This window comes from Periplaneta americana, chromosome 9, assembly GCF_040183065.1.
Source record: "Periplaneta americana isolate PAMFEO1 chromosome 9, P.americana_PAMFEO1_priV1, whole genome shotgun sequence".
Lineage (NCBI taxonomy): Eukaryota > Metazoa > Arthropoda > Insecta > Blattodea > Blattidae > Periplaneta > Periplaneta americana.
The window spans coordinates 166,903,868-166,915,272 of NC_091125.1; the positions used below are offsets into that span (position 1 = coordinate 166,903,868).

Consider the following 11,405-nt stretch of genomic DNA (forward strand, 5'->3'; position numbering starts at 1 on the left):
GAAATTATTCAGATTTTATTTTATTATTTTATTTGTATCTGACAAGATCGGAAGTGACCTTGTTCTAGGTCGTGAATTGTGAGATGTGCGCAGACGCGGAAGTATTGATTTTCTCCGAGGAACAATAATGTCATTGACTTTGTGTAATCCCGTTAAACTTGGTATAACCTTGATTATTGAATTCGACATTGAAAAACGAGATGACAAATTGAATTTATTTGAATATTATTTACAATTAACGCTAATTATTATAGTAACAGAACATAACCTTCTGCGACAGTACTGGATTTCCGGCCTCCGTGACTTTTCGCTAATTCTCTTTCGATTGCATATCCGAGAATAATCGATACTTGCGGTTTTATAACGGTACAAAGCTGACTTGTTATTGGCTGAAAACCTGTAAGCTGAGTTGTCATTGGCTGAAAACACCTGTACTTTAATGAGTATGTGTACTTTGATGACATGCATTAAAGGACTGCTACCAGGTGTATAATTACTACATTTCGGCATGGTCGAGCATAATAAATATTAATCTATTATCAGTCTTAAAAACATAGTATTTTACAAATTAAAAATAACATTATAAGAAATAATTGAATTTTGCTAGATATTTTAATCACAACCCCATGTGCACATAACTTGTTTTTTTGTTTGGGTTCCGAAACCGCCAGACCTAGTTATGAACAATGTGTGCCACATGATGGTACACATTTTGAACACATCCTGTACCAACGCAATTAAATAACATTTCAGTGTCGTCTCTTTTGCCGCATATTGTAGAAGAAAGTATAGGGTAAAGGTTAGTAATATTGTGATAGGTCTTTTTGAGAATTTGTTACGATTCTACTAAGCGAGAGAAGGGCCGGTTTTGTGCAGCAACTTGTCCACGTACATTCCCTTAATAGCCTACGTTGACGCAAAAAAACCGATCTTCCTCTCGCTCAGTAAAATTATAATACATTCTCAAAAAGAACTATCACAATATTACCAACCTTTACCCTTCATGATATTGTAGGAAATTCTTTAATTTACAATGGTTTAAAGGACAGTTGTCTCTATGAGTTTTATCACAACTCTCGGTAATCTAGACTGCGCATAAAGCGAATGTCTTTTTATCATCGTCAAGGATGAAGTTAAATGGTTGCCTTTGAACTTTCCTCGATTCCGAGCTATCTAGCAATGTACATGTATATATTTTTAAAATGAGTATTTGCAGGTATGGTTGCGTATCACTTGTTTACTGTATGGATTCATGTAACATATCACGATAGTGAGAACGGAGGAAAAATTCTATCCATGAGAAAAACAAATTCAGGCCGGAGACAGACTTTGCTTACGCAAACTCACTGTCAGTGCTATGGTCCTCACACAGAGATTCGTCGCTTCTTATGAACACAAAGTCTACGAATATAAATTGGAGGTCAAGCTAAAGCGATAATTTTAATCTTCCAACTGGAATGCTGTTTGCGGCGTAATGATGCAGATGATTAAGCCATACAAACTGTGTTACTGTGCCATTCTTATTTTTTTTTTAATGCTACGTTTAGGTTTACAAATTTCTGAACAAACCTCTTGGTCTAGTGGTTAGCAACGCTGGCTACGAAGAACGAGGTCTTGGTTCTTCCAAGAGTTGTTTTCTTGCCATGAATTGAAGCATTTATTCAAAGAAGGGCCCAACTCGTAATTTTAAAATTTAATACGCGGAACTAAAAACTGAATATCTCATTATTAAATACAGGCAAAAAGTTAATTCTTTAACATCATATTTTTTTGGCACCCTACATGGAAAATGTTATGTTTTATTTAACGACGATCGCAACTGCAGAGGTTATATCAGCGTCCCCGGATGTGCCGGAATTTTGTTCCGCAGGAGTTCTTTTACATGCCAGTAAATCTACTGACATGAGCCTGTCGCATTTAAGCACACTTAAATGCCATCGACCTGGCCCGGGATCGAACCCGCAACCTTGGGCATAGAATGCCAGCGCTGTATAACTCGGCAACCAGGTCGTCCCCCACATAGAAACTGCTGTTTTTCATAACACATGATTGGTTAGAAAGTTCTTCTTTTCTGTACGGCAGAAGAGGAGACGATACTAAGGGATTATGCTACTGGAGCTAAATGACAGCTGTGACCAGTATGGAATGAAGATAAATGCAAACAAGACGAAGACCATGGTTATAGGAAGAAAAATAAAAAAGTTAAAAGTGCGAAATCTAAATGAGGCAGTAGAGCAAGAGGACAGCTTCAAATACTTGGGGTGTACTATAAGCAGTAACATGAGCTGCTGCCAGGAAGTCAAAAGAAGGATAACAATGAAAAGGAAGCTTTTGTGCGAGATCGTGCGTATTTGCTTGTTTTCCGCACAGAACCAATACGCGGTAAGTGTGAAATACCACATTCAGTATTCCCAACCTAACGCACATAACAATTTCCCTCTTCTTACCGCTTAAGCGCGACATTCATTTTACTGCTTTAGGCTTTTAACATATTATTTTTAGAGACGTTTAACATAGTAATAATTATAAATTGGAAACTTACCACTGCAATTTCACCTAAATTGCAATGTTAATTATTGTTTTTAAATATTTGCAAAAATTAAGTAAAGTCTAGTACTCCACGAAACTTATTGCATTCCTGATACAAGTAACATTAAGGAAGCCGTGAAAAAATCAACAAGATTCCAGATGCCGATGTTATTACTGCAATATGTTATATAAATAATATTGTTAAAATATTAAAATGAAAAATAAATCATTACATAACCTTACCGTTTGTTTTAAGTTCGCATTTATAGACTGGGGGAAAAAAAAAGACAGACGTATATCACGGCTTGCTGGAGTATAGTAAACACAGAAAACATTTTATAGCAACAATGTTGAAGAAAGATATTTTGGTTTTCCGAAGTTGCCGTCATTAAACAGAAACCAACATGGAGATTTCATTGCAATTAATTAGAAATTCGTCTTTCAGGTATGTAATAAACGATCTTCGCACAAAATAATGTACGATACACGAGCGGTATGTTTGTTTTCATGTTCTCTGAAATTAAAAAAGCTCAACTACGTTTCGCTTTTTCAATCTTTTCCTCGACCATGAAAACTTCAACATACCGCTCTTGTAACGTATATTACTAGTAATAGAAAAAGGAGCATCTTCTGCGGACCTCTGGAGAAAGAACCATGCATGAGACTAGTGAAGTACTTTGTGTGGAGTGTGGCATTGAATGGGGCAGAAACATGGATATTATGACGAAGTGAAGAGAAAAGACTAGAAGCATTCGAAATGTGGATATGGAGAAGAATGAAGCGTGTGAAGTGGACAGACAGAATAAGAAACGAAGCTGTGTTGGAAAGAGTGGGTGAAGAAAGAATGATGCTGAAACTGATCAGGAAGAGGAAAAGGAATTGGTTGAATCACTGGCTCAGAAGAAACTGCCTACTGAAGGATGCACTGGAAGAAATGGTGAACGGGAGAAGAGTTCGGGGCAGATGATGATATCAGATGATAGACGACATTAAGATATATGGATCATATGAGGAGACAAAGAGAAAGGCAGAAAATAGGAAAGATTGGAGTATGCTGGGTTTGCAGTAAATTACCTGCCCTTGGGCAGAACACTATGAATGAATGAGATATGTTGTAAAAGCTAGAATCTCAATAATAATTATGTTCTGTGAGATTAGTGTATTTGTTTTTAATCCTGCTGATTCTGTTTTCTGGTTTTATGGCAAATAGTTGTGGCATAATTTCTGCTTCTGCATTTAGTTTGTGTCGATATTTTATTTTTGTGGACATATACGCAGAAAATCCCGTGATAAATGGCAAATATTATTTTTCCGTTTTAGATGTTTTATTATTATTATTATTATTATTATTATTATTATTATTATTATTATTATTATTATATTTTCGAATTAACTGCGGGTTAAAGCAAGGAGATGCACTATCACCTTTGCTTTTTAACTTTGCTCTAGAATATGCCATTAGGAAAGTTCAGGATAACAGAGAGGGTTTGGAATTGAACGGGTTACATCAGCTTCTTGTCTATGCGGATGACGTGAATATGTTAGGAGAAAATCCACAAACAATTAGGGAAAACACGGAAATTCTACTTGAAGCAAGTAAAGCAATAGGTTTGGAAGCAAATCCCGAAAAGACAAAGTATAAGATTATGTCTCGTGACCAGAATATTGTACGAAATGGAACTACAAAAATTGGAGATTTGTCTTCCGAAGAGGTGGAATAATTCAAATATCTTGGAGCAACAGTAACAAATATAAATGACACTCGGGAGGAAATGAACCGCAGAATAAATGTGGGAAATGCCTGTTATTATTCGGTTGAGAAGCTTTTATCATCCAACCTGCTGTCAAAAAATCTGAAAGTTAGAATTTATAAAACAGTTATATTACCGGTTGTTCTTTATGGTTGTGAAACTTGGACTCTCACTTTGAGAGAGAACATAGGTTAAGGGTGTTTGAGAATAAGGTGCTTAGGAAAATATTTGGGGCTAAGAGGGATGAAGTTACAGGAGAATGGAGAAAGTTACACGACACAGAACTGCACGCATTGTATTCTTCACCTGACATAATTAGGAACATTAAATCCAGACGTTTGAGATGGGCAGGACATGTAGCACGTATGGGCGAATCCAGAAATGCATATAGAGTGTTAGTTGGGAGACCGAAGGGAAAAAGACCTTTAGGGAGGCCGAGACGTAGATGGGAAGATAATATTAAAATAGATTTGAGGGAGGTGGGATATGATGATAGAGAATGGATTAATCTTGCTTAGGATAGGGACCAATGGCGGGCTTATGTGAGGGCGGCAATGAACCTCCGGGTTCCTCAAAAGCCAGTAAGTAAGTAAATATTTGATTAAAATATACCATCTCGCTGTCAATTCAATCAGCAATTCTATCACTTTAAAAAGCTATAGTTGAGACAGCGTCGTTAAATAACCATTTAAAAAGGGATATCAGGTTGTCACTGAACTAACATGCGTTGTAGTCAGTTTCGAACCCAACACCGTGTCTTTCGTGCAGCGTGAATACTGCGTCATCAGATTCAAGCCTTAAAAATTGGCTGGCCGTTGTGACAGACCGGAGTTATCAGACCAGCGCTATCTGTTGCCATAGTAACCGAGTCTTGCGAAATCACGCGCCACTACGTATGAATGACCGGAGATTAGTGAATGGAGATCCAAGTCCGTTGGGCAACCACTCGGAAAACAAACCCACGCAGACTTGTAGGTCACACCTTCATGACTCGGTGAACGGCGTTTCCTTCACACCTTATTGATCATGACGCGACAGAAACAAATGATAGTGTTCAGATCATGGTTATTTATGTGCAGCGCTGTTATTAAAATAAGCGATGATGAAAAGATGGAGTTATTAATCTGTAAGTAGGACGTTTCACGTTGTTGCCAGTTTTAATTTACGATGTTATGAACGAAATTACAAATTCCGAAGCCCCTACCGAGGTTAAGCTCGATTCTGCCACCTTTTCTGAAATTCGGTCAAATGGCTAAGCTTACTGTTGGTTTATTTTCACCTTGCGAATAAAAATTGGCTGCTTTCTTCCCTATTAAGCTAGAGACTGATACCCGTTCTACTTCATGTTAGAGGTATTCGTATATCAAACTTAGAGGTTGCTTTTCAACTGTACCTTTTTGTGTATTAAGATCAAAGGCTGCTTTTCACAATGTTAAAGTGAATAAGTTGTTTTTATCCTGATAAGGTTAGAGACAGATTTTCATTCTGCAAAGATCAAAGGAGCCCGTCATGCTTTCAGGGCTAGAAGCTGATTTCTATCCGTTAAGTTTAGAATCATAGTTCACTCTGTTTAGGCTAGGTTTATTTCCATTCTCGTAAGGCAGTGGTCGTCAGCACTCGCTGAAATGTGCAAAGGGTACGCGGTGCCGTCCCGTGTGCACCGTCGTGCAGCAGGAAGAGATAGAGAGCATACCCGCTAGCAGCTACGAGTGCACAATGGTGCACTGCGTTTTCCGCGGGTAAGAGACGCTAGCCCCAGGGTGCTCTGTGCTGACGACCCCTGTAAGGGGAGAGGTTAATATCCATCCAGAAAGATTGAAGGCTGATTTTTGTCCTGTTATATTTAGGGGTCAGTTTTCACCCTATTAATGTTAACGATTGATTTGCCTTCTTTTATATTTAGGGTCACTTTTCATCTTATTATTGTTACAGAATGATTTTCAACGTGCTTGATTTGTGACTCACTTTTCACTCTGTTAATGTTGGATATTGCTTTTATCGTGTTAAATCTTGGAAATTCTATTCCACCGATAACGTTAGGATATTATTTTACGTTATCAAACCTAGGAATGACATCCCTCTGTTAACGTTTGAGGCTGTTATATTTAGGGGTCACTTTCACCCTGTTAACGTTAGAGGCTAATTTTCTTCTGTTGAATTTGTCAATCGCTTTCAACTATGTTAAGATTAGAAGCTTTTTTTCATCCTGAGAATTGTAGGAGTCCCTTTTCTCTCTGTTTAACTGAGAGAGTGATTTTCATCACACAAAGTGTAGGTGTCACTTCCTACCCTGTTAATGTTAGGGAGTGATTTTCATGTTGTTAAACTTTGAAGTCAGTTTTAATTATATTAAGGTTAAAAGATTATTTTCACCGTGTGAATTTTTGGGATCTATTTTCACTGTTTAGATTAGACGTTGATTTTCAATTAAAATAGTTGTGTTTCTACCCTGTTAAAGTTAAAGGGTGAATTTCATCCCCTTAAATTTTGGAGTCACTTTTTATACTGTTAACGATAGAAGTTGATTTTTATACTGTTAAATTTAGGGATCAGTTTCATTCTCATCAAGTTACAGATTGATTTACTGTACATTCCGTTAAATTTAGAGGTCGCTTTTCACTCTGTGAAGCGTAGAGGCTGATTTTCATCCTGTTAATTTTAATGATTTCGTGTCCCTATATCAAGATCAGAGGCTGATTGTTATCCTTTTAAATTTAAATGTCAATTTTCATCCTGTGAAGCGTAGAGGCTGATTTTCATCCTGTTAATTTTAATGATTTCGTGTCCCTATATCAAGATCAGAGGCTGATTGTTATCCTTTTAAATTTAGATGTCACTTTTCACTCTGTGAAGCGTAGAGGCTGATTTTCATCCTGTTAATTTTAATGATTTCGTGTCCCTATATCAAGATCAGAGGCTGATTGTTATCCTTTTAAATTTAGATGTCACTTTTCATCCTGTGAAGCGTAGAGGCTGATTTTCATTCTGTTAATTTTAATGATTTCGTGTCCCTATATCAAGATCAGAGGCTGATTGTTATCCTTTTAAATTTAGATGTCACTTTTCACTCTGTGAAGCGTAGAGGCTGATTTTCATCCTGTTAATTTTAATGATTTCGTGTCCCTATATCAAGATCAGAGGCTGATTGTTATCCTTTTAAATTTAGATGTCACTTTTCACTCTGTGAAGCGTAGAGGCTGATTTTCATCCTGTTAATTTTAATGATTTCGTGTCCCTATATCAAGATCAGAGGCTGATTGTTATCCTTTTAAATTTAGATGTCACTTTTCACTCTGTGAAGCGTAGAGGCTGATTTTCATTCTGTTAATTTTAATGATTTCGTGTCCCTATATCAAGATCAGAGGCTGATTGTTTTCCTTTTAAATTTAGATGTCACTTTTCATCCTGTGAAGCGTAGAGGCTGATTTTCATCCTGTTAATTTTAATGATTTCGTGTCCCTATATCAAGATCAGAGGCTGATTGTTATCCTTTTAAATTTAGATGTCACTTTTCATCCTGTGAAGCGTAGAGGCTGATTTTCATCCTGTTAATTTTAATGATTTCGTGTCCCTATATCAAGATCAGAGGCTGATTGTTATCCTTTTAAATTTAGATGTCACTTTTCACTCTGTGAAGCGTAGAGGCTGATTTTCATCCTGTTAATTTTAATGATTTCGTGTCCCTATATCAAGATCAGAGGCTGATTGTTATCCTTTTAAATTTAGATGTCACTTTTCACTCTGTGAAGCGTAGAGGCTGATTTTCATCCTGTTAATTTTAATGATTTCGTGTCCCTATATCAAGATCAGAGGCTGATTGTTATCCTTTTAAATTTAGATGTCACTTTTCACTCTGTGAAGCGTAGAGGCTGATTTTCATCCTGTTAATTTTAATGATTTCGTGTCCCTATATCAAGATCAGAGGCTGATTGTTATCCTTTTAAATTTAGATGTCACTTTTCATCCTGTGAAGCGTAGAGGCTGATTTTCATCCTGTTAATTTTAATGATTTCGTGTCCCTATATCAAGATCAGAGGCTGATTGTTATCCTTTTAAATTTAGATGTCACTTTTCACTCTGTGAAGCGTAGAGGCTGATTTTCATCCTGTTAATTTTAATGATTTCGTGTCCCTATATCAAGATCAGAGGCTGATTGCTTTCCTTTTAAATTTAGATGTCACTTTTCATCCTGTAAAGCGTAGAGGCTGATTTTCATCCTGTTAATTTTAATGATTTCGTGTCCCTATATCAAGATTAGAGACTGATTGTTGCCCTTTTAAATTTAGATGTCACTTTTCATCCTGTGAAGCGTAGAGTCTGATTTTCATCCTGTTAATTTTAATGATTTCGTGTCCCTATATTAACATCACAGACCCATTGTTATCCTTTTAAATTTAGGTGTCTCTTTTCATCCTGTGAAGCGTAGAGGCTGATTTTCGTCCAGTTAATTTTAATGATTTCGTGTCCCTATATTAAGATCAGAGACTGATTGTTATCCTTTTAAATTTAAATGTCTCTATTCATCCTGTGAAGCGTAGAGACTAATTTTATCCTGCTAATTTTAATGATTTCGTGTCCATATAGTAAGATTAGAGACTGATTATTATTCTTTTAAATTTAGATGTCGCTTTTCATCCTGTGAAGCATAGAGTCTGATTTTTTGTCCTGTTAATTTTAATGATTTCGTGTCCCTATATTAACATCACAGACTCATTGTTATCCTTTTAAATTTAGGTGTCTCTTTTCATCCTGTGAAGCGTAGAGGCTGATTTTCATCATGTTAATTTTAATGATTTCGTGTCCCTATATTAAGATCAGAGACTGATTGTTATCCTTTTAAATTTAAATGTCTCTTTTCATCCTGTGAAGCGTAGAGACTAATTTTATCCTGTTAATTTTAATGATTTCGTGTCCATATAGTAAGATTAGAGACTGATTATTATTCTTTTAAATTTAGATGTCGCTTTTCATCCTGTGAAGCATAGAGTCTGATTTTTGTCCTGTTAATTTTTAATGATTTCGTGTCCCTATATTAACATCACAGACTCATTGTTATCCTTTTAAATTTAGGTGTCTCTTTTCATCCTGTGAAGCGTAGAGGCTGATTTTCATCATGTTAATTTTAATGATTTCGTGTCCCTATATTAACATCACAGACTCATTGTTATCCTTTTAAATTTAGGTGTCTCTTTTCATCCTGTGAAGCGTAGAGACTGATTTTCATCCTGTTAATTTTAATGATTTCGTGTCCCTATATCAGGATTAGAGACTGATTGTTGCCCTGTTAAATTTAGATGTCGCTTTTCATCCTGTGAAGCGTATAGGCTGATTTTCATCCAGTTAAATTTATAGGTGACTTCTCTCCATACTGAAATTTGAAGCTGATTTTGATCTCGTTGGTGTCGGCAGGACAGAGGCGCGCGTTGTCCGGATGGTGAAGGTACACGACGAGGACACGATGGCCGAGCCCAGGCAGGCCAGCACTAGCAGTCGCCACCCGCAGTACCGGAACGGCAAGTCCGCGCACAACACTAACAACCACTTGCACCACCCGCACTTTCATCACTACCACCACCACTGGTCCTACCCGGCTTCGAACCTGGCCAGTTCGTCCGCGTCCTCCTCCACTGGCACGGCCACGTTTCACTTCGGTCCCGGCTTCGAGCCCCGTTACCCCTCCGGCGGAAGCGCGGGGGCTGCAGCGTCGTCGTCGACGACCACGGGGGGAGCCTCCCAGCAGCACGTGGTGCACTTCCACGTGAACCCGGGCGTGACGGTCAGCTTCCAGATGGGCGACAACGTCCAGGTCATCAAAGGTAGGACTCCTCTCACGCTACCACCCGCCACTCTCCAGTGCTTCTGCTTGAACACTGTCACCAGAATATACGGGCTATTCCATATGAAATCGATCAGTAAAAAACCTCGCATTTTTATGCCCTAATTTTTTCCCTATTTATGCAAGGTGCTGAGGAGAGTGCATTTTCAAAATTATACTATCGAAAGTCAAACGGTTTTCGTATTATTGAGCGACAGATTTGGCTTATTTTATAAAAACAAGCCTCTTTCAGCGCTCAGAACTCTGGAACCATTTACTGCAGAACATTGAACGAGAGCTCATTTTGAAGCTGACATTTGGTAGGTTATGTTAAGAAGTGATCCTTATTTTTTATTGTACACAGAGAGACAGATAATCTGATTTTACTTACTTTTAGGCTTTTTGCCAATTTGTAAAAATGTAAAAAATATTGAGAAAAAACCTTGCATAATTAAGAGGGAGATTGTTTGCTTAGTGGCTCGGCAATAAGTTTCGAGGGTATTAAATAAATTATTTTCACACGCCTGCACTTGAACGGCGCAGTACCGCACGCACTGGCCGAAATATGAAGATAAGCGAGCGTTGGGCGTCATTTTACTCCTGTGTTTATGAAAACTTGTGATAAAGCTATCCCAGCTATGCGCTACTAGACGACACATTACGTGTTTATGTCTCCTGGCCTTGCTTCCCTCGGCTATCTCCCGCCTCACAGTCAGCTGGTTAGTTCACGCGCGTACTATTTATTTTCTTTATTTGATATTTTCAATACTTCCTTATCAACGTTGCACCAGTAAAAAATATGTTTATTTGTACTTTCAACGCGGAATCTAACCATATATTTTAAAAATATTTTTTCGTGGTCAAAGGCGTCTTAATGAAGAAAAATCTAAATTTCTCCATTTCCATAAAAAGTAAGAGGAACTGTTTACATGTCAATATAAACTTTAATTTCTCAGCATCAAAATAAACCATGATTTCGATCATTGGGTGAAAGGGTTTCGGAGCCACAACAGTTTAAAGTTGCTAATTTTATGAAAATACGATAAATTTAAATATTTTTAATTTAAGCACTATGAAGTTCTGATGCCTGAAACTTTGCACAAAGCATTGTATCACAGTTGTCTACGGACAGAAAAAGTTTAATTGTATTTAAAAATTGCAAGGTCAATTTTCTCTATATTTCGGTCGATTTGAGATGGAATAGCCCATACGTGTCGTTCAGTAACTAAGGAGAGAAATGATTGATGGAAATTGTTCGTTTATTAGGCGCTTTCTTTTTGACATTGCCGACATTCTGTATAATTGCACTG

The 11,405-nt window shown here is 37.3% G+C and overlaps 1 protein-coding gene across 1 annotated transcript in view; it reads left to right on the forward strand.

The window, feature by feature from the left end:
* Positions 1-10,221, forward strand: part of LOC138705621 (uncharacterized) — a 139,518-nt gene extending 129,297 nt beyond the window's left edge. The window contains exon 3 of the mRNA XM_069834222.1: positions 9,690-10,221. Within this exon, the coding sequence (XP_069690323.1) occupies positions 9,712-10,221 (510 nt within the window). The 5' untranslated portion in view covers positions 9,690-9,711. The remainder of the gene's footprint in view (positions 1-9,689) is intronic.
* Positions 10,222-11,405: the final 1,184 nt, after the last annotated feature.